This window comes from Necator americanus, chromosome I (genome assembly GCF_031761385.1).
Source record: "Necator americanus strain Aroian chromosome I, whole genome shotgun sequence".
Lineage (NCBI taxonomy): Eukaryota > Metazoa > Nematoda > Chromadorea > Rhabditida > Ancylostomatidae > Necator > Necator americanus.
Window position 1 is genome coordinate 16,207,245 of NC_087371.1, and position 23,472 is coordinate 16,230,716.

Here is a 23,472-nt window from a genome sequence, read left to right on the forward strand (position 1 = left end):
AAAATCAAAGACCAGTAGTAGCTTAGCTAGCAATATAACTCCATTTCGTAGTAAACTATAGCTGAATGCAATTTACAGCAGTTGCGAATTACCTTATCCTAGCCAGTAGTAGAAACCAGAATATATTGACGTCGGCAACCGCACGTAGCTCCTTTATCCTTTTGGGCACTAGCAAGAAGTAGATATTCCTGCAAATTTTACTCCTTCGTTTCTTAATTCAATTGCAATTGACTTGTTGAGATATCCTGGTTTCCTGTAAATTGCTTCTCGTTCTTATGTGTGGAATTGTCCAGTAAAATAAGGTCATGCTCCATTACAGACACTAAAACGAAAAGCCCGAATGTCGAATGATGTGCGATGACGTTTACCCTTCTTTTTCTTACGTGCATGTTATATTACTGTAACGGTGAGTTCCCATCGCGTTAATGCAAATTCTTTCTGACTAAAATTGGTCGTAGGAGTTATTTCAAGGAACGACCTATTGGCCTATTATTAATGTCAGCGAAGACTAATAAAATAAGTCTTCACTGATATTGATATAAAATAAGCCCAATGATATGTTATGCAGGAGGATCAACAGATCGCATCGCCTGGTGTCTAAAAGGAATTGTGAATCTGTTACTACCAAAAGTGTCCTCTCATCTAACAATATCTTCACAATTTCTTGAACGTCCCAGAAAGAAATTGGACAATTTTGTTTCATGAATTCACTTGACGTGAAGTCTTTGTACACAAATGTTCGAAACGAACAGACGTTACAAGCGTAATATGAAATGGTAGATAGACGTGGTCGCAGTGTAGAAACTTTTGTTTTAAAGGCATCACCCCACGAATCTGAGGTGGTACGGATTTCAGGTGGAGTATTCGTATACGGGACAGTAGATTATGGAGAGAGGTGTGATTCCGTCCATTTCTTCCTATTGCCGTAAAAAACGGTCCGGAAGATGCGGCGCGTGGCTGCAGGCTGGCGCGCTCCAATCAAACGCCTTGTACAAAATAGTGCGCCGGAACGCTCGGATCCGTATCTTCCAGGCCGTTTTCTGCGGCAATCAGGGAGAAAAATCATTCTTCTCTCAATAATCTACGATCCTATATATGATGACTCCACCTGAAATCCGCACCACCTCAGATACGTGGTATGCTGCCGTTAAGCAAACAAAGCCTAATGATCCCGATCAAAGAATGCCTTCAATGCAACATTTTCAAATGTTCAGGAAATACTACTCATATGAGAGGACTTGCTGTGGGCCAAGGGCTTGCTCCAATCCTTGCCATTTGCTTTATGTGTTGAATAGGACAACCAATAATACAACGTCTCCCACAAATGTACTGCCGATATAGCGATGATTGGTTTGTTGTTACATCAGCACAATACGAAATGGATGAATCCTTTAGATTTTTGAATGAGCAATCGCAGTACAATAAAACTTTTTCAAGAACGATCAAGCGATTCTTGGCAGCCTTATTTAAATGCTCAAATTAAACTGCACAATGGCGTTCCAAGTGTGAAATGGTATCGCAAGGAATGCTCAGAAAACATGTTGTGATGTTGTATTAATGAGCATCTGGAACGACAGTATCAAGCGACAGTTGGTTCGTAAGAGAATCTACGATAGATTATGTGTATCGGAGTGATATGTTGTTTGTCCATTCGGCAAAACAGGAGATTGGATGAAGATTGGAGTAATCTACCAGATAGAATGCCTGACATGAATCACATCTAAATTGGAGAAACTGAAAGGATTTTGGGCCTACATATCAAGGACCATTTGGCTAGTAAGAGGGGTGTAAGCACGATGCCACCATTGGGGCCTCACGAGGACGAGAAACATGATGGAAATGAGTCCGAAATATGGTGTATGATACTAGTCCATGAGAAAGAACTTTCTGCTCGGAAGGCATTGAAAGTATCTTGGACTTACGTGAGGAATCCATCTGTGAATAACAGAAATGAGTGCTAATCAATAGCTAATACCTATAGAACATTTCTAACACTCTGTGAGCTATAAGATTATCATCTAGTGAACATAACGAACGACAGCATCAAGCGACAGCTAGTTCGCAATAGGTTCTACGATAGGCAATGTGTGTCAGAGTGTTGCGCTGTTTGTCCATTCGGTAAGACTGCAGATTGCGAAAATCGGACTTATTTACCAAATAGAATGTCTAACGTGCAACGCCATTTATATTGGAGAAACAGGAAGGATGCTGAAGCTACGTATCAAAGAGTATTTGGCTGGTAGAAAGCGTGGGAGTTCGGTAACACCATTAGGACGCCACAAAAATGAGAAGCGTGATGAAAATGAGTTTGATATAAAGTGTAAGATATTGGCGCTTGAGAACGAAATTTCTGCTAGGAACGCATTGGAAGCATTCTGGATTTCCGTCAGGAATCCAGCCATGAGTAACAGATATGAGTGCTTATCAATTACCAATGACTTCATGCCGTTCGTAACACTCTGTGAGCTATAGGATTGTCCCACATGCAGTTGCTTAACGTTATCCAGACATTAGTACTTGAGGATACTACACAGTGCGTAGATCTCATTCGCCTTGGTGACAATCTGTAAGAATGCCGTGGTTCACCGGCCCTGCTAGTCGGTGAGACTGGTCAGTTGTTTTCTTTTTAGAAGTTTTGTCTTGTGTACTTAGAACAATATCGAGGCCTGGCAAGGAGAGAGGAGAAGTTTGATGGGATATGCATGGGATCAAAGACCTCGAACCAATTTCATGTCTTTGATAAAGACGAGTTTGTCGAAAAGTTAAGCCAATAATAAAGTTCACCTAAACCTCGTTTTTCCCAATGCCGAGGTTTCAAGAAAAGAGGACTTGGTCGTAAGAGCTTTTCTGTTTTGCGAGATATTATCCTCAATGCACCGTTGCGCTTAACTTTTCCTCTATTCACATCCGGAAGCGATGTTCTCTGTTAAGTGCTCAGGTTTACCTATTTTTAGACCAAGACACCCGTGTGAAGAACCGCTTTCATATAATCTAGTTTAACTCAGAAGCGGAAGGAGAGAAAATTGGGGCCCAAAAAATCGACGAACAGTGTAGAGAATGAACGCTAACAATTAAAGCTAAAAACTAAACATACGTCCGTGGAAGCAAAGGAATAAAAAGCGTAGATTTTTGAGATATCTCTCGGGTCACTCTCCAGAAAACTAGAGATGCACTTCCACAGTCTAACATTTCAGGCATCCATTGTTCTTCACAAACTTTTCACTTTTCCAGCTGTTTGCCGCCTTGAAGAGTGTTCACAGTGGTTTCTTCGAGTTAAACACTACGATACACTGACTCCTGGCAGTAACGAGCCCTATTGCCAGGTATATGAACCACTGGGGTTATTAGCATTCTAGAATATTTTTCATCGCAGTTAGTGTGATGTTTCAGGCATTATTTACGTACCTTAAATGCCTTAACGACACAACTGTTGAGTGCCGCGGTAATTTACAGCTCTATACAAATCTTTTCGCTATGAGGAAACAGTTTCGGGATTTCGAATGTGCAACTTTTAAGACACCGACTGAAGCGAATCGGTAAGTATACAACCTTCCATAAATCTTCTTAAACATTTTCCTGCTACTTGCCTACAATCTGAAAAAAGTTCAGAAAAGAACGAAAGAGAGGAAGAAAATTGTGTTAATAATGCTACGAACTACGTTTAGCACAAGAGTTGAGCTTCGAACTCTTCGTGTTTTCGAGCACTAATGGAATTTCTTCTCGTGAACTTTCAAGTTGCCACTGGACAAACTTTGAGACAATTTGACACACCTGTGATGTAAGAACAGTCTCAAAATATTTTTACGCCCATAAACTTCCTCATTTCTATGTTGATGTGGAACGCTTTGCAGCATCTCAACGCCAGATTCTTCATTCTTCTATGAAGTTTTTCAGAACGGTGTAGCGCAGCCGGTAACAGGTTCTGATATGGTCGTACGGTCGATCGGAGGTTTGAATCCGCACTAATCCCAACCAAGGGTTTTATCCCTCAGGAGTCGCTAAATTGGTACCACACTGTTTGTCCTTCTCTTGGAAAATAGCAACACTGACTTGATTCACCGTCTAGCCCCCACAAGCCATTACGAGGCTGCACGCGCGCTCATAAACTTGTGAGACGAATTCTAAATTAAAGTCGAACGCTGCGGGGCATTCCTGAAAAGAGTGATCAATGCTGTGCACTTCATCTTTGACTTGCTTGACTTCATCGAAGGGCCTGATGCGATTACCCTCATCTTCGTCGAGGTGTGCCGTTCTTGAACATAGCTCTGCTCAACCTTCTCGATCTTCTACGAGAACTCGCACAGAATCAATCCATTCGTCGCTATTCGTGGCTTCTTTCAGCTCGAACCCGACAAACTCCTCAGAACTCAGTGAACGAGGCGATCTGCGGGTCTCCTTAATACGTGACTAAAGACGCGAAGACGATTTAATTTAGCCACCTTCGATGGCAGTGCAAGATGTTGATGTCTTTCACGTGTCATCCGCCGGTAAACCACATCAATTTCTACGTAGAGATCTTCATTGTGGCATACCCTAGGCCGAAAGTGACCAAGTAGCCGTCTAAGCAACGTTCGTTCCGTGCAATCAAGCCTCTCTATAACCGTAGATGGTGCCGCCCAGGTCTCCGATTCGTACATCATTAGGCAATTGGCATCATTAAGAAGACTCGCAGCTTGACTTTGTTGGTGATGAGGGTCACCCACGGACATTTCATTAAGGAGTTAAATGCAGAAGTGGCCTTAGCGCATCTTTGCTGAACATCTCTCTCGTAGCTGCCGTTGTTCTTCAGCGTACAGCCCAGGTAACAGAACTCGCCAAGTTCGATCGGTTGTCTGTCGACTCTGATTCCCGTTCAAGGTCTCGAGGAAATCCACATCTGCTTGCATTTGTCAGGGCGTAGACGTAGTCCATAGGCTGTATCCTGCTTCGATACAAGGTTGACAATGTTGAAGTGTCGTACTGCTTTCTGCGAACGCCGTCAGCATCGAGATCGGTCAGGGGCGCTCTGATGCTAGGATATCGACAGGACACTGATCTACTGGTCCTCGCATAATGTTGTCGATGGAGAAATTTGGGCAAGAATGATCTTGCCACTGCCCCTAGTCGTACCCCAGTTACTACATCGTACGTCGTACGTGTTGTACGTCTGCTGGTGTTCGTAATGCAGCAGTTGTTCGTTGATTCATGTTATTAAGGAAGCGAACGAACTTTCCTGATTGCTCCATCGGCGTGGAGCGCGTTAAGAAGGCGGCCTCGATGAGGACAGTCGAAAGCGGCTTCAAAATCTAGAAAGGCTAATTGCGTTGGCTTTGAATACAGCTGCCAGATTTCGATTGCTATTCTAACGATGAACGCCTGGTCGAGGATCAACCTTGTACATAACAGAAAAAAGGTTCCTTTCGATAGTTCCTAGCATCCATGCAGATAACATCTTGTGAAGGGGATTTGTCAATATATGAACGAGCTCGAGTTCAGGAGCTGACGGTACTTGCCGGTACAGCAGGGTCTTGAAGTGATCTATCCAAATGGGAGGGTTGCTTCACGACTCACTCCACTGACAGTGTTGAGAACTAGAGAGCATCTTTTCATCTTGCTGCTATACTGCTTCAGTAAAGCATAGGTTTTCCGCGGGTTCTTGTCCTCCCACAGCGTTTCAAATCCTTCGCTCTTGATGTCCATTTGTCATCGCGGTCTTGTTGCAGTTGACCACCCAACCTAATTCTCAGATGCTCTTCTTGGTTGAACTCACCAGTGCTGCGGGCGACACGTACAGAATTGTACGTGGATCTTGTCTCCGCAGATGCAAACGCTACCGTCTTCTACGGGATTTGAACCAAAAGTGTTTCTCTTGCAGCATTCTGGATGTAAAGGAATCGCGAAGCTTCTTTCTGGCCAAAATGTATAGACAAGCGTTGGTGCAATTTCGTTCTGCATTCTTTTCCAGGCCTGTAATGTCGATTTTCGGTTGGAGAGGAGCTCTTTGGTTCCTCTTGTGAAACTGTATCTAAGAGGAACTGAACAGTAGTCAGAGTCGGATGCATCCTGGATTTTCGGATATTGACTAAGCGATATTCCTCGTCAGAACGTAGTCGAGCTAAAATTTAAGAGTCTTCATTTTTCCCTTACGCTGCATTTGAGGCGCCAGAATTGTTGACCTCTGCCGCGTGAGCTGATGGCATCGATGATTCCTCTTAAACTTGGAAGCGATGATGAGGCCCATCTGTTTACATAAGTCGACCAGACGATCACCGTTATACGACGTGCGCTCCGCTGGATAATACCATTTTCCTGGCACATTGGATTGTTCTTCAAGTCCACCATTCGCATTTGCGTCCATTCCGACAATTACCACTTGCTAGGCGGGTGTTTTAAACAACAACGCATTGAGTTTATTATAGAGAACGTTCCCATTGTTGTCATCAGCGGTTTTCGTAGGTGCCTGGGCACTTACCATCCAGAGTCTACGTCCTCTGCGATCTCGCAGTCGTACAAAAGCGATTTTGAGCCAAATTCCTCCACCAGGTGGTTGTAGTTGTCGTTCCTCCCAGCTATCGCACAGTCACCTACTTTCTCATAATCAGCATGGTTGCCGTATATGGTGTAATTTTCAGTGCTCACGACGGGATCATGATAATGATTTCTGCTGCTTCATTAAGTGCAGCAAGCGGCACAGAGATATCGCAAAAGCCTATGCAGGTCGCTTTGTTGGAGTTCTCTCGACAGTGATCCGCAGTTAAGCGTGATGAATTTTTTGTTGGCAAAGATTCCATGCTCCGGTGTGCTGAATGATAGCACCTTTTTACAATGTATGGGAATCTTTCGCCGAATAACAGTACAAGGTTATATAGCTCGTACGTTCCCAATGCGTTCAGTCGAACGCGTGATTGCGTTTAGTTGAAGGCATCACCCCACGAATCTGAAGTGGTACGGAGTATTCAGTTTCAGGTGAAGTATTCGTATACGGGATGTTAGTTTATGCAGAGGTACGTGATTCCGTTCATTTCTTGCTAATTGGCGTAAAAAAGTAAAAACATAAGAAATAGCGCGCCGGAACGCTAGAAGCCGCTTTTTAAGGCAATTAGGAAGGAATGGACGGAATCGCCTCCCTCTCCTTAATCTACGATCCCGTATACGAATACTCCACCTGAAACAGGTACCACCTCAGATTCCAGATTTGGGGTGATGCCTTTAAAGCAGGGTCATCACGAGCAGGTAGCAATCAGACTTGTATACTTGGCACCACTCACTTTATTGTTTTCCATTGACTCAATGATTACTTCATTTCGACGTTAGTAAATTTCTTATTTGTGCCTATGAACACTGATGTGTCACAGTTGTAAGAGAATTAGCTGCGTTTGCAGGGACGATGATTCGGAAACGAAGATGGAACAGCACTAGGCAAGCGAGGCTTTACATCCCTCCAGGGTTGATAAATTGATAATAATCGTCTGGAAAGATAAAAACACTTCCTTGTATATGACTGGCCAACACTAGTCATTCGCATATGCGTTCATGAGTCTTAAACGATTCTGGATTGAGGTCGAAAGAAATGATGCATTGCAGAGCGATTGAGCAAGCTAGACACTTTATTCTTCCTCCTTTATTCCAATTTTGTTGTTAGATTCCTTTCAATTTTCTGTCATCATCCTAACACTGTGTGCGAATTCAGATGCAACTTCCTCCCGAAATCACCTCGATCAAAAATAAGAATGTGTTCATTATTCGGAGATCCACATTTGCAACGCTTCGATGGCATTATGCAGTCCTGTACAGAAGAGGGAGCTCGACCTTTAATCGATAATAGGTGAGAAAAAGGCTTGTTTTAGTACCTTTGCCACACATCAGTTCCTGCATTCTATCCCAGACATTTCCTTGTTCAAGTAACAAATGCAAACATTCGAAATGAGCCATACACGACAGCGGTGACCAAGGTATTTTTCATGTTCTTAGCCTCGGCTTTGGGTCCTTCTTAATCCAAAGAAAAACTCAGATAACACTACTTATCCGCAGTCATAATTGCACCCGATCGCTTCACTACGAAGCAGCATCAGAAGAAGAGACTCTGCCAACTTCATTTGTGGACGGAGCAACTAGTTATAAGACAGAAGATGGTCGCACTGCTGTTGAGGTGAGCTACTTGGGAACAATTTTGATCATTCTACTTCACCGGCATGAAGAGTGGATATTTCCGGAAACGAAAAAGATGTTTCCGTTCAGAATAAACGTTTCCTGGTACTGTTCTCAAATTGGATTGGGTTTTATGGGAAGAGACGTAATTTGATGTGTTTTCTAGACTTGATAACTACCTAAGGTCGTTGGTAGATTTATTCCTGGGTAACGATTCAGTTTGTTCGCCGCTCCAGTATCCTCACGATTCAGAAGAAAATTTTGTTGTTACTGCGAGGTCCAGGTCAGGTGTGATACCCAGTAGTGATAGCAAAAATCCTGATTTTGTGATCTAGAGAAGATGAATTCCGAGAAGCGTTAGACACCAATAGAGTTTACGTCGGAATAATATGTATTAAATCATCATCATATCCTCACTTATTAGAAGTCATACACGGATCAGCGGGAACCAAAAAAAAAATTCAAGAACAAATTTCTAATAGTGAACAGATTCTTCATAAAACGATCTCGCTGTAAAATCTTTTGTTTGAAACCTTCCAGAAATCCTGATTCTCCAGACTGTAATTTTGTCTTTTATGTACAACCTCGAGGCCTCTGAACTTCGATGATGATCTATGCGTGTAAATTCGCTCACTGTAAAAATAAATACAATGATATCTTTGTAAAAATATCTCTTCAAGGTAAAATTAGTCCAGTTCTCTTGAAACTCAGATTTGAGAGATAACTTCTAAACATCAAACTCGGTACGACCCTCAAACTCTCCCTCAAGAATGTATTGCTGAGATTTGACGAATAGTCTTTCTTTTCTTGTTGCGACTTGCGATATTATATAGTTATCTTTTTTTTAAATTTTCTGAAGTTTGCTATGAATCAGTGAAATTGAAATATTCAAGGTGATGGTACATTCATAACTACCCTCAACCCTGCTCACCTCTTTAATGAGCAAGTCAGCTTTTCCTGAAAAGGAAGGACTATCCTATGTATACAAAGAAATCATAGAAATCTTGGAGTTTATTTCTGGCTTGTTCTTCAGTGAATTCATAAAGTTCTGTGAAATCTAACCCGGTGAACATTCAAGATCTACCTTAATATGATTCCAAAATAATAATGAAACACTCACATTCGTCATGTGATGAAATTCTTCGAGGTTAACGTGAACAAGGAAGCAAACAGTAACAAGAACACTGTACGATCATAGCATTTTCAGATCATTGCTCGTGGTAACTACGTAGAGATCGCAATGCACCATATCCACTCCAACGTACACATACGAAGAAGGGGACCCTATCTCAGTGTTTCTGTTATAGTGCCTGAAAATTTACAGGTTAGCATCACACTTAGGACGAAAAGGTTTTGGCCTGTTGAAAAAACTAAAAATGCCTCTCACAGCTTTTTTTAACGTCGCTTCTGTCAGGGGACCTCCGCATCATCCGAAACGTTGTGCACTACGGGGTGTCGAAATCAATCGATAATTGCCATCGAAAAAGCTCTGGTAGCTCCTAATCGGTATGCAAAATGTTACGCTCGAAAGCTGCATGTACCAATTAAACTTGCTATTGGTTGGTTTTTTTTTCAGATAACGATAAGCGATGCTGTTCCATTCATATTTTTTTAGATCGATGTCGCACTGTGAATGTGACCGATCAGTACTTTGATGCATGCGTATTTGATCTTATGCTTACAGGTACGATTACTTTAAATATTGTCTTTTTAAATGCCGTAATAACATAGAAAGGATTTGTTAGTGCTAGGACAATGTTGACTAGTTAATCCAGCATAAAAAAGTGATAACGGCGGTGAGGTCCTTTCAGTTAGAAATACAAAGGAACTTACATGTTTTCGGCTGTCATACACCGGCACCGCTCTCAGAGGAGCAGCAGGCGTCATTGCTTCAGTAGTAGAATGCATGCAACCAACTTGGTCTGTCACTTTGAGGCCTCTACCTCTCTTCTCACTCCCCCTATCCTATGCTCCTGCAGGATCCTTCGGATCCCGAGTGAAACACACGTAGCATATGGATGGTAAGATGGTCTATTTTTGTGGTCTTAATGCAGTGGTAGAGCGGGTGTGGTGTAGTCGTTAGAGGTTCCGCTTCCTGCACGATCGATCGGAGGTTCGAATCCGCCCTAGTGCTCAGCAGGCCTTTCATCCCTCTGGCGTCGATAAATTGGTACCAGACTTGTCTGTGTAAAAGCACTGACTTGACACATCGGCTAGCCCCCGCAAGCCATTGTATAGGCCAGATACACGTTCGTAAACCTCAAACGATTCTGGATTGAAGTGAACGTGGGGACGCATCCCAAGCGGATTGATTAACGCCAGAAACTTTATCCTTTATCCTTTAATGCAGTGTTAGAAGATGGTAAAGCACTGCACTACATTTAGCACAACAGAAAATCTAAAGGGTGATCATAAAAGTTGTCCAGATGGTCACGTGGTTTTTACTTACTTTTCTAAGACATATTTGGCCAACCAAAAATAATGTTGTTCGAATACTTCCAAAATTCCCACTGGAATACGAGAAATTTGAATCTGAATACTTGAAAGCTCGAAAGAAAGGTGATACGGAAGATGATGAAAAAAAACAAGGAAATAAAGGCAAAACTATGCTACAACAAATTAGTTTGTTAATTAATGGTACTTAGCGGATTCCTTACGGAAGAGAAAGCGGATTCCTTGCGAAAGGGAAACTAAGAAGGAGTTTGGCAGACTTCACTGGGTAGCCGAATTACAAATACAACAGTTGAATGCAGGTCCAAATGTACGGAATAGATGCCGAGATCCTCGAATGTTGAGCGCTGGCCCTAACTACTGGTTGGTCGTGAGAACTACAGCAGAGCGAGTGGCAGGAACCTGCATCAACTAGTTTGATATATGCACGATATTGGTCAGACCTTTTGCTCTTAAAGAGCAGCGGTAGGAAGTACCAACTAGTGCATGATGATGGAGAATTTGGACCTGCATTCAACTGTTGTATTTGTAATTCGGCTACCCATTAAAGTCTGCCAAACTCCTTCTTGTCCTGCTTCTAAGGTTTTACTGGTAGGTTACTACTAACTACTTCTGCTTCTCCTGGTTTTGGTTATGATGACTGCGTGCAGATTTCGTTGACCATCATTTCAGAATATGATTGTTCTTTTCTAATAATTAGAAAAGAACAATCTTATTCTGAAATGATAATAAGTTTTCTTCCGAGCTATTTCTTCCACTTGGAGTAGCCTTCAGTGTTCACTTGAATGTCTGATCGACTATCGCCACTCTTCTTCTGTAAACCATTGCAGACTGCACCTTGCAGCTGCTTCTTTTAATCTTCTCTTAATCAATCAAGCGAACAGTGTTGGTGAGCCTACTGAATGAAATCACTTTATTACAAAAAGAAGTACAAAGTATTCTTACAAAAAAAAAACAAGGAAATAAAGGCAGAACTGTGCTTCAAAAAATTAGTTTGTAAATTAATGGTACTTGGCGGATTCCTTACGGAAGGGAAACTAAGAAATAGATGTAAGCAGCTGCTGATCTCTGATCTGGTTGAGCAATCATCCACCATAAATATTACGTAGGAGATTTACAAAATATCAGAATTGGGTAAACGTCCTCAATGAGTATAATACAACATGCAAAGTGCTCAAAAATCGTTTGTCTTCCATCTGGTTTCGAATATGCTGAGAGGAAATGTTTCTAATGTTCTTTTTCTTGGTTTCTTGTAGTGCACACTTCTCTAGGTGATTTTGGATAAGGATTTTTTTGGATTTTTTAGTTTATCTTATAGATCGACATCCTTCGAAGATTTCAGCCCGAACAACCTCTATTCTTTAAAAAAAAATAGCAGAAATGTTTTGAGATTTCTTTGACATGATCCAGTAGTTGCACTTCGGGAAATCTTCTCAAAGAGACGCATAATCCTCAAACTTACTTATTATTTCAAAGTTGAGCACATTTAAACTAGATGCCTCAACTCTAGTAAATGCAGTTTGTGCAGTCTCGAGGATGATAAATAATTTGTTAAATGATAAATAGTTTGTTTTTAATTCATTTTAATAAGTCATTCATCTCTTTATTCCTCTGTTGTCCTTTCATTTGTCTTTACCAGATAATTAGGAAAAAGGGAGGTTTTTTAAGAAAAATAATCCTCTTTTCCACTGCGATCTTTTAGCATACGTTAAGCTTCCCGTTTCCTGTTTTTGCATTGATTTTCGCGTGATGTCGTCTACTAAAGGTAGTTCAATGTCCTGAATGGAGATAAATCTTCTTGAGAGCTTTGTCTCGATTTCCAGCCATAAATTGAATGATAGGAAGAGAGAATGATTGGGCTTCTGGAGAGGCGGCGCCAGAGTACTCGAGTAAAGTGTTTCCACAGGAATCTTGAGATCGTACGAGTTCGATCTTCGGGTTCACGACAGAACAAGTTACGCCAGATGCTTGTAAATAACGACAACTCTGAGATACTGGAGTTTGAATTAAATAGACACGACGTGGGCTAACGTTTGCGATACGAACAATGAGAGCAGAACATGGTGATGAGAGCCTTGTGAGATGAGTGAGATGTGTCTGATGGTGAAGTGATAGCCGTGGGTACCAATTCTCACGACAAGACCACGAATGACTAGCGATGATTGATGGTTTGGTTGATGGTTTCGCAACGAGACCCTCATACAATCTGCTACCATGGGAATTAAGGGAGAGAAAAGATCGCGGAAAAAATCCATTCCGCGATATGTGATTTCTTTATCCACCTTGAGTTTCACCTGTTCTGTATATTCTTCAATTCAAGCAGTTTACCGTGTCGCAAACGTTCCTTATTTTCTTGAGACATTAAGCCATTGTGCAATATGCAGTTTCATACTCCGCAATGAAGCTGTCGCGATCGTGTCATGATATGTCTGAGAACATTCCACCATTCTAATTTTAGGGAGAATGCTTTTATCTCGTTGTTGTTACCTCATTTATTGTTAGCAGATTGCTCTTATACTGATTTCTACTTGATCGGAGTAAATGAATGAGTATAGTATCCCAGTAAATAACAGATATATGCGAATAACAGTACAAGTAGATATTATAGAGGAAATGTGATGTAGAAAAGGCTAACCTCCACATTTCTTCAAATTAAGGATTCCGTTTAAGTTTTATGTTTGTATGTTAAATCAGCTTATCAGTTCCGAAAAATACTTCCGCAAATAATAATAATAGGCATAGAAATACAGTACGGAATAAGAAGGTCAAGAAATTAACAGCAAAGCCCTGACGCAGTAGTGATATGAGTGAAAACCTAATTCAGACTTTCGAACTCCGCATTGTCTGCACAACTGTTCGGTATTAGCACAGCTGAAACATCTGTACAGAAACTATTGAAATAAAGCGAATACAAGCAGGCACACAACGTGAAATGTGCAGAATGACAAACATATGGAGAGTTGAATCGTGTGCATTGATCGTCTTCGCTTTTTTCCCTTCTGCACCACTTGTCCGTCGTTTCCACTCCCAAAGCATGGAAAAGTAAAGTCAATACAGGGAAATTCGTCCGTCGCAACGAACGCGTTTGCTCTGCTCGATACTACACTCCTTGCTCCCTTTGCCTTGTTCTAATCAAAGACGCCTTGCTCTCGGTTCAACACATGTGTCACTTCCCCACCCGTCTCAGTCATTGATTTTTCACATTCTATCCTCAGAGTTCGGTTCAGTTTTTCAGTTAAACTATCATGCTTAGTCCCAGATTATAACAATTCCGTGCACACACCCATAAAAAAGTGTACATTCTCTAGAGTTGTAGAGCTTCCTAAAACCTACCGGTGGTGCTGGTATGGGGCTGAAACTCAGAAATCACACGCATGTCGCTGCTCCTGGATCCTAAAAAGTGGTAAAAGGTCTAAGTATATTCCCTCTTCTTAATTGGACCATTGGACAAAAAAGTCGAGAATGAGTAAGAAATGAAACAAACAATTTTCACTTACCTATTGTTGCTATTTTTCAGGAGACGAGTACCTTGTGGCAATGGCACGTGACGCACAATCAGATGTACAATCTTTGATGCCCCATCTGCGTTGGATGTTCTCTGGACGTCGTGACGTCATTACCTACAATGAGGATCTCAACAACTCATTCGCTAATTGCATACCGTATTCCTCGAGCACACAGAGTTATTCCTCCATATGTGTGCTCATTGTCCTGTTCATTCTTGCTTCCACATCATAGTATCATAACTAAAAATCATAAACGACACAACTCATTGCCCCCCAAACACTGACAGGTTACTCTATGATCTTGCTCATCTTCGATCGCTTAATTTTCAGCACTTCTTAATTCCGTACTTGCATAATCGGAACCAAAAAATCGGAAAAAACACTATATTAACAATTACTTCTCACATAGGGACAGTATTTCTATTTCTCTAGCTCATCGCCTTTGTCTTCCCTACTACCTCATTTTTTTTTGTATTTCGATACTGACGGATCTCCTCTTTTGCGGGTGCGACTAAAAGATCGCATTTTAGGATGTTATCTTCTTCACATCAACATAATTACTGTGATTTTGTAAATGGTTTATTTTCGAATGGATGATAAACTTCTTTTAATAAAACAAACAATCCAACACATTGATGATCTAAAATGAACATTCACCTTCATTTGACTTTCCCAAGTGTACTACGGTTTCTAGTAGGTTCGATTTAAGTTGCACAGTTTTTTTTTTTGAAACAGGATACCTAGGAATTTTTATTCAAAGAATATTTAGAAAGTATGGAATGGATGGTCGAGTATAAACCCGTTATGAGAAAAACGCATCCCAATGATAACAGTAAAAAGTTCAACGAGACTAGACAACTAGCATATACAACACTTTTCTTCTCCTTAACGATGATCGGCAAGAATGTGAGCGTGTGAAGAAATGCAGGTAGAATGAGGGAAAGTAGCATGCCGGAGGTGATCCCCACCAAAGGGATGATATCATAGAGATGTGGTACACATAGTGCAACGAATACTGAAATCATCCCTTGACATTTCAGGTAAAAAATTGTTTTCAGAATAGCAGCACTAAGTGTCAAGAGCTAAGAATTACTGTGCTCCTTTAGCTTACTATGTTCCTAAGAGGAGTCCTTCTATGCCGACAATAGACCAGTAGTCACCTCAGAGCTGTCATCTAAAACATTTGCCAGCACAAATATAGAAATAGAACCATCAGCGACTTCTCCAACTGTGCTATCCTATACTATTTGGTTTATTTGCGCAAGCAAACCAGTTGCAAGGGCTCTTCCTTACGAAACTCAACAGTCTACTAGATAGGGAATTTTAATGATGGGACGAATTTTAGTGATGGATGTAAATTTCCGCTACGTGATGCAATTACTCGCAGACAATTTTTCATTGCGTAGCAGTATCTGACTTGAGCTCATCTGTCAGAACACACCTCTAAGGGTTGAAGAGTGATACTGAATAAAGGCACAGAAATGCGGCACATTCGCAAAGTTTAGGATCTGCCATTGAAGGACACATGGTTGGAAATCAACATTAACAGCTCATCTGTCAGAACACGATTAACAGGGGAACTTCTGTTGGCTGCACCATTTTTTATTTGTATTTGTGCAAGGACTACTTATCCGCATTCCGCGCTACACCCCTCTCTAGCTCAACTGGGTGCCGCTCCTTAATAACCAGCAATGATTAATGTTCAGCTTTATGCAAACTTACGCGAAAATGACATTAGTCCAACTCTCAGTATGTTTTCTTTCCACTCAGGCGATCTTTTAGACGAGTTCGATGTCATAGCAGGAGTCAAAATTACGACGATAACATACAGCTGCAAAGCAGAACCAAGGAAGATCTTCACCACCAATAAGACCTTCACGATGATAGTTAGGCTTAACAGATTTATTTAGGGACTGAGAAATCGTTTGATATGTTGTTGAGAAGTGAGCTTACCTTGAATTGGGAAGGTTGAGTGTGAGACTGTCTGCTACTGACGGACCGAATGCTAAGTAGCCGTAAAAGCCGAGGAAAGCATACAGCAACATGACAAGATTCATTGACGTGCACAAAACACCGTTCATTCCAAGCATGTCAGAGGAATGCTTAAGGCGATTTTCAAGAGCGAGCACCTGAATGAATAACGGGTCAATTCGTGGCCATGAATGCGGTGTCTTGGAAGGGTTCGGCATCGGTGGATTTCGACAAAGTCTAAGGCTGTCCGGACGGCTCTTGATGGTTATGGTGCGTTCACAGCCATGCGCTCAGTAACCACCAAACAGTAGACCGGCTGTGAACACATAAGTCTGCAGAGGAAATAAAGGATAAGGAATAAAGTTTCTGGCGTTAATCAATCCGCTTGGGATGCGCTCACACTTTCACTTCAATTCAGAATCGTTTGAGATTTTACGAACGTGTAACTGGCCTATACAATGACTTGCGGTGGCTAGCCGATGTGCCAAGTCAGTGTTTTTTTCCCTTCCATCCAAGTGTGGTACCAATTTATCGACTCCGGAGGGATGAAGGGTTTGGTGAGCACTAGGGCGGATTCGGACCTCCGATGGATCGTGCAGGACCCGCATCTTCGCCGAGGTGTGCCGAGCTTGCACAGAATCAATCCATTCGTCGCTATTCCACATTCTGCGAAACCTTACGTCTCGCCTGAACTATCATTATGAACCATCAACTATCACCTGAACTAGCTACACTCGGCATATCCACGCCGAGTGTCCTCATGTCCTCTTTCATCATTTAAGCCCAGATCTTCCGCTTTCGGCCAGTTGGCCTCTTCCAGCTTGAACCCGACAAACTCCTCGAAACTCGTTGAACAAGGCGATCTGCTGGTCTCCTTAATATGTGACTAAAGAAGCGAAGACGATTTACTTTAGTCACTTTGCTGGCAGCGCAAGATGTTGATGTCTTCCACGTGTCATCCGCCGGTAAACCACATCAATTTCTGCGTAGAGATCTTCATTGTGGCATACCCTGCGCCAAAAGTAGCCAAGTAGCCGTCTAAGCAGCTTTCGCTTCGTGCAATCAAGCCTCTCCATCACCTTAGATGGTGCTGCCCAAGTCTCCGATCCGTACATCATGATCATGATCATGCGGATAGGAAGACTCGCAGCTTGACTTCGTTGGTGATGGGGGTCGACCACAGGCATTTCGTTAGGGAGTTGAATGCAGAAGTGGCCTTAGCGCATCTTTGCCGAATATCTTTCTCGTAGCTGCCCTTGCTCTTCAGCGTACGGCCCAGGTTTCAATACAAGGTGGACAACATGTTGAAGCTTCGTACTGCTTTCCGCGAACACAACAACAGCGTACTTGAGATCGGACAAAGGACGTCCTGATGGTGCTAGAATGATATCAGGAAGGCACAGATCTACTGTTCCTCGCATAATGTTGTTGGTAGCTTGTCTTACTCCAGTTAACACCTCAAACGGTGTTGTACATCCGGCTGGTGTTTAAACTTCGTTGATTCATGTCATCAAGCAAGCGAACGAACTTTCCTGGTACTCCATCGGCGCGGAGCGTGTTGAGAAGACGGCCTCGATGAGGAGAGTCGAAAACGGAAACGCTAATTGCATTGGTTTTGAATATTGCTGCCAGATTCCGATCACTCTCTTGACGATGGACACCTGGTCAATCGTAGATCGGCCAGACGAAAGCCAGATTGCGCATTGTTTCTTCGCGATGTTTAATGAGTCCGCTCCAATACCTTGTACATAACCCGCAGCAAAGAGATTCCTCGATAATTCCTAGGGTCCGTGACGGATCACTTCTTGTGGAGGGAAATTATGATAGCGCATCTCCACGAGTCAGGTATCCTCTCGTCTATCCAAATTGAACGGTTGATCTTTGTCATCTCACGAATCCCAGAAGGAGGAAGATATTTCAGCATTTTTGCGCTAATTCTGTCGTCCCCACCAGATTTTCTATTTTTCATCTTTTGGATACAGACCAGAACCTATGACTCGGAATCTGATTAAAAATCTGATTTAATTCCGATCGTTTCTAGTGTTGGATTTACGACTGCTAATGACGCCCTTGATTTAGCCTAGAATGCACTGATAGTGGGAATTCACTTCTGTAGTTTTGTGAGTTTTTAACAGCTAGTAGGAGAACGGACGAGATCGCCACTAGTTGATAAGTCAGCATGAATGGTGATCATCTTAAAGCTGCCGCAGCATCCACTCTCTTTTCTGACGGTAAGCCGGAATTCCTTCTAGAACTTTTAGAAACTCGTGTTTACTGAGCTGAGTACAACAATTTCCATCAAAAGATAACCAAAGAACGACACTGATTGAAAGATATCACTTCTACATGATACAGGTGAATTATTAGCAATGAAAATGCAACGAATATTGCTACAGAAGCTTGGCTAATGAACGGCTAAAGAAAAGGAACGTTTGAAACTGTTTAATGCCCTAAGAGACAAGGAGGTAATCAACTTCAGTATTTCAACTCCAGCAGTTCATGCATGCTCGTGTTCGCATTCTACAGACAACATCGACCTTTGGCACATTTGAATAAGGCTCCGAAAGCACATTACTCTAGTAGAAGTGAATTTGATTTGATCTTTTTTGCAATTCTACAACGTTTGATTACTGGAATAAAGCCACAAGTGATTCAGAAGGCTTTTTTTAAATCGCTAGTGCCTTCACAAAAAACGACAACTCAACAGTAACAGTTCTTACCATAGCTTGTCCTTCAAAAGCGTAAATCAACCCGCCGGCAGCCATTGTAACTCCTTCGAAGTTAGTGACAGGAGGGAGAGACTGGTGCGCGTACTTATCATGGAAGATTAGCTCCTAAAATACCATTATCCGGACTCCGAAAATGTTTATTCCACCAAAATAGAGTGACACACCTTACTTACTAGCCCAACAGCAACAAATATTATTACATTTCCGCATACCGATAAAAATGTAATGATGTGTATGTTTTTGATGAAACTCAAGCATAACTGTGGTAGAAAATACATTAACATAATGTGCGTCTTGGATAACTTGTAGTTATTTGCAAGAACGAATTCGATCACCTGAAAATAGGAGTAGAATTAATGCAAACAAGGAGAACATAGCTGATACTTTCGTTTTGATCCGGTACATCTCCGTAATAAGAACAAATTTCCGTAAATAGTAGTAAACAATAGAGTTAAATCGCTCATTCTTCGAAAGAAGACGAAAAAGGCGCGCGTTCGCGTCTGTCTCGTCTAAATCAGATTTCTGTTATAAAGTATAGACTCCCATGGATTCATTTGCGCGCTCTCTATCGATTGTGTGCAATTAGAACTCTTAAAACCTCAAATTGAAACACTTTTTGAACAAAATACTAGTGGTTACACTTTAGCAAGCTGAGTCATTATCAAAATCTTTATTTTCAACAGTTTCAAAGAGTTGTCAAGAATTTCCAGGAATAACGCAGACGATCATGAAGGATATCACTGCAAAAATAACATTTTTCTCTGTAGTTATTCTAGTATTTTCAAATGCAGTAATCAAGCAATAGTTCGGTGTGGCCTAAGATATCTGGTGGGCCTGCATGCCTAGATGATAACAATAATAATCTTCTACAGAGTTAGTCCTTGATAAAAATTTGAATGACAGGATTTTCAAAATCAACATAATTGATAGGTCTCTTTCTATGGAGAAGAAATAATTTACTTGATATTTGAAGAGATTTCCGATAAATTGCGAAAAAAAAGAACTCTTTTTGGAATCAAATGAAAATTCTCATATTTACAGGTTCAAAACGGACCGCATTTGAGAGATACTATAGAAAAAATTAACCATCTCATAGTACGAAAAGCGTTCTCTTGTGGGGTACCCCGACGGAAAGCACACGACAACGAAAAAGACGCAAATCTGCATCCAATTTCGTCTTCTGTCGTAGAATAGCAATAATAATAAGAATAATAAGAAGAAATTTCAGAAAAAAAACGCACCAACCTCTAAAATGTGATCGGCCACAAAAACAAAACAGACGCTCAAAACGCCAAGCTGAAAGGCTATCAAGCAACCATTGACGATCCATCTACAAATAAACAGAATTTCAAAATGTTATGAGAAGTGTTCAAGTTAGAAGATATTCATCATGTTGCTATTCGTTCCTTAGATAGAAGATTTGCATATTTTTTCATACGTTTCTCATTAGCAAAACAACGCTTCTACATGCATACTTTTGCATTCGTGGGAATTCTTCAGTGTACTCTTCCTTCATACGCTAATTAAGGAGATGTAGCTCCGCGTTTATTCTTCTCCGTCCAGATGCCTTTTCTAAAGAGCAAAATGTCTCACCTCGCATGTTTGTCATACCCGTTCATCCATCGATAGCTGTGACGACATACCTCGGCCGCCATATCACCATAATCCAACGACTGTCCATCGACACCAAAATTTTTATTTATTTATTGATTCATTGGGAAGAAAATACAATACTTCTAATTAAATAACGCTACCAGTAGTCATTTTAATTTCCATAACATAGCAAAAGCAACATAGTCTCAACGGAAATCGGCTATGAAGACAAAGAACATGAATTCTTCAAGATTTTAGAAAAGTGGGAAACGTTTTAAATACTTACAATCTACAAAGATGTTGTGAACATTGCACTATTTTATACATTGATATCAAGCTGAGGATCCCCATGACAAAAACGAGCGACAAACCTCCCTGAAAATGCCAGCTAGTGTTCCAGATAAGTACAAGCAGTAGGTTCGCATTACAGGAGTTGAAAAATAGGTAAGCATTTCGTCTAGAAAGCATGTAAATAATACGGAAATATCATAATAACAGACGCGGAAATTGACATTTCAAGCCAAAATTGCAGATTTTCTTGGCTTTTAACTTGTTTTGATGAAGTTTTTTCAGCGTTTTACTTGTTTTCTCCAAATTATTATTTTAGAAATAAAGAAATGATTCCCTTTCATTCAAGAATGTGCTGGAAAATCTTGAATAGAACGTCCAAAAAAGAAGACGACCTAACAATTAACAGTAAGCTTTACAAGAAAGTTTCTAGTGAAGACTATTGAAGCAATATACGTGTAATGAATATTTTCAGAAAGTTCGAAAAGGGGATTGAAGAAACGCTTATTCAAAATTTTATTCTAGAGGAGCGCAGAAATCATCATAAACTGTCTAAAAGTGGAATTTACTATTTTCTAGATGCGAAGAAGAAACTCTCATCCGCAAGTATCTTTTGAAAATGCAACACTAACATTTACTTACCACTAACTCATGAAACACCACTTTTTTTACGACATCCCTGCTCGATTCCCTCGAAGCGGTGAAGGGTACAGACAGGGCAAACTAGAGTTCATGAGGAAAAATACAGGTGTTCAACACATCTCAATATTATCTAATCCCTTGAGATGTCAGGACTTTTATGTAAATAAAAAAGGTATGTATGTATTCGTTTTGTATATTTATTTTCTTTTATGTAAATATATAAAAGAAGTCATGAAGTAGCGTAATGGACATTTGTTGGAAAGGAGTAGCTATTTTTGAAAGAAATAATCATTTAAATTTCTTGGAGGATCTCGAAACAACCTACCCACAATCCCGACTGCTTGAAAGATACTGCCACAGAGAAACAACCGGGTCCAATCATACCGCACACGAAATTTGTGAGAATTGCTGTTGCTCTGAGTTGAAGCGATTTGAAACACTTTCTGTTATGGAGAACTATACTCTAGACAACTCCTATTTATTCAGTATACGTTACTCCATTGAAAATTATCAAACTCGTTAGATAAGTTCTGCTGAATTGATCTATTCTTAGCATTAACTCACGGAACACCATTTCTTCTTATGACATCCTTGCTCGACTTCCTCGAGGTGGTGAAGCCCACAGGCAGAGAGTCCACTGGCGATACAATCATATTATCTGATTCCATATTTAGGTTAAAGATTCCAGCAACAATGTAATCAATCAACGTAATCACGCACAAATATGCAGTTGATTTTTCAGTCGAAAACTAGTGCTGCCTTATCATCATTTCTTGCATCGCTCTGTTGTTTTTGCTGCGTTCAGGATGCGAGCGATCATTGATTTAAAGGACGAATAGAAAAAAATTATTGAAGATTAAAGATTACATTTTGGTCTCGAAAAGTATGTAGTAAGGCAAATCCAAAAAATGCGGAAATAAACCGTCTACAATACTTAACAACATTACCGCTTCGTGATGATTTCAGATTTTTCCACATTAACCGGTGTTATTAGAGAAAATAAAAGAGCGGAAGACTTTCCACGTTATAAAGCTTTTGGATCTAAATTTAGATTTTAAAAAAATCTACAAGAAAAAGAATGAATAAAGAGAGGACATAAATCACCAATTTAATTCAATTCGAGAACAAATTCACCCTTAACTAGGACTCGTCACTGCTCAAAACAGAACCGTGACTCGTGAGTGCAAAACTATGTGGGTGGTTGCTAAATAAGTGGCAATAATTCGCAATTATTATTTGGATCGATATCGATTATTATTCAGATCGATTTCATTCTACTATTCCACTGCTATATCTCACACACACTAATATTTAATATTATTCATTTGGAAATAGCGCTTAACGCGATTCCACAAAGATGCGATACCCCAAGTACACAATACATGAAGCAAAATGATACGAGTACATCTACGAAATGAATAACAAAAGATTCCCAATAAAAAAAAGTGGCAGCACTTTTCTTTTCTATATTCGCTGCTCTGTAATGTAGAGATGATCCCAATCAAATCAAGAAATAACAGAGATTAGTTGGATCAAGACCAGGATGAGTGATCAACGGCCAAATAGGAACCCGTCGAATCTCTCGCGTTGATCGGTGGGAATCTTGTTCCACTTCATATGATCGATAATGTGTGACTCTAGTGACATTCACAGCTCAAAATAATGGTGGGGATCATGAGACTTCTCACGTCTATTGAGCTTGATCTCTGCTACGTTGTTTTTAATAGTTTATCAACAAAACATATATCATGGTGCATAGCTACCGTAGCAATCCACGTGCATCCATCGATCACAAGAGAAAAAAGAAGACCTATTCCCCGATGAAAACGTTTGACTTGAGTCAAACCTCATATAATCCTCACAGCTCAAAAGAAATTTCACATAACACTATTTCTTCTTCCAACTCTAGAGCTTTGCTTAAAAAACGGAAACTCTCCGCTCACTACTCTAAGTAAGACAAGATGTCTTCCAAGATTAGAAGCATGGAAGATGTCGTTGCGAAACTATAAATGAGGACTTTTCTAGCCTAATCGAACATTTCTGCAAACATTTTACGGGTGCGGCAATAGTTCAACCGGTGAAAACAGTGGGATTAATCTACCAAACCACAAATCGCTTCGCTCTGTTTGAGAAGAACTCCCGCACAGCGGATTCGGAATAATTTT

General features: G+C 40.8%; 3 protein-coding genes across 9 annotated transcripts; 1 reads left to right on the plus strand and 2 right to left on the minus strand.

The window, feature by feature from the left end:
* Positions 1–357: 357 nt before the first annotated feature.
* Positions 358–14,316, plus strand: RB195_005750 (uncharacterized protein; the record flags this gene model as incomplete). Of its 3 annotated transcripts, none has more annotated exons than XM_064178456.1 (10): positions 358–406; positions 3,232–3,323; positions 3,391–3,536; positions 7,670–7,804; positions 7,865–7,931; positions 7,991–8,128; positions 9,335–9,451; positions 9,542–9,686; positions 9,743–9,811; positions 14,096–14,316. In XM_064178456.1, 10 exons carry the CDS (start codon positions 358–360, stop codon positions 14,314–14,316), a joined length of 1,179 nt encoding a protein of 392 aa, XP_064035500.1. The 3 variants fall into 3 exon arrangements, with proteins under 3 accessions (XP_064035500.1, XP_064035501.1, XP_064035502.1); XM_064178457.1 differs by having other exon boundaries at positions 388–406; XM_064178458.1 differs by lacking the exon at positions 358–406 and adding an exon at positions 1,344–1,350.
* RB195_005751 (uncharacterized protein) lies at positions 13,938–21,975 on the minus strand (the record flags this gene model as incomplete). Of its 5 annotated transcripts, XM_064178461.1 has the most annotated exons (9): positions 13,938–13,971; positions 14,076–14,176; positions 14,954–15,099; positions 15,807–15,976; positions 16,038–16,213; positions 18,776–18,889; positions 18,949–19,119; positions 20,030–20,114; positions 20,378–20,439. In XM_064178461.1, the coding sequence occupies 9 exons, from the start codon at positions 20,437–20,439 to the stop codon at positions 13,938–13,940; spliced, it is 1,059 nt and encodes a 352-aa protein (XP_064035503.1). The 5 variants fall into 5 exon arrangements, with proteins under 5 accessions (XP_064035503.1, XP_064035504.1, XP_064035505.1 ...); XM_064178462.1 differs by lacking the exons at positions 13,938–13,971; positions 14,076–14,176 and adding an exon at positions 14,513–14,595 and having other exon boundaries at positions 14,959–15,099; XM_064178460.1 differs by lacking the exons at positions 13,938–13,971; positions 14,076–14,176; positions 14,954–15,099; ... (2 more) ...; positions 20,030–20,114; positions 20,378–20,439 and adding exons at positions 17,273–17,512; positions 20,749–20,834; positions 21,629–21,723; positions 21,872–21,960 and having other exon boundaries at positions 18,958–19,119.
* On the minus strand, positions 16,780–17,242 carry RB195_005752 (uncharacterized protein; the record flags this gene model as incomplete). Its single annotated transcript, XM_064178464.1, has 2 exons — positions 16,780–16,929; positions 17,066–17,242. The coding sequence occupies 2 exons, from the start codon at positions 17,240–17,242 to the stop codon at positions 16,780–16,782; spliced, it is 327 nt and encodes a 108-aa protein (XP_064035506.1).
* Positions 21,976–23,472: the final 1,497 nt, after the last annotated feature.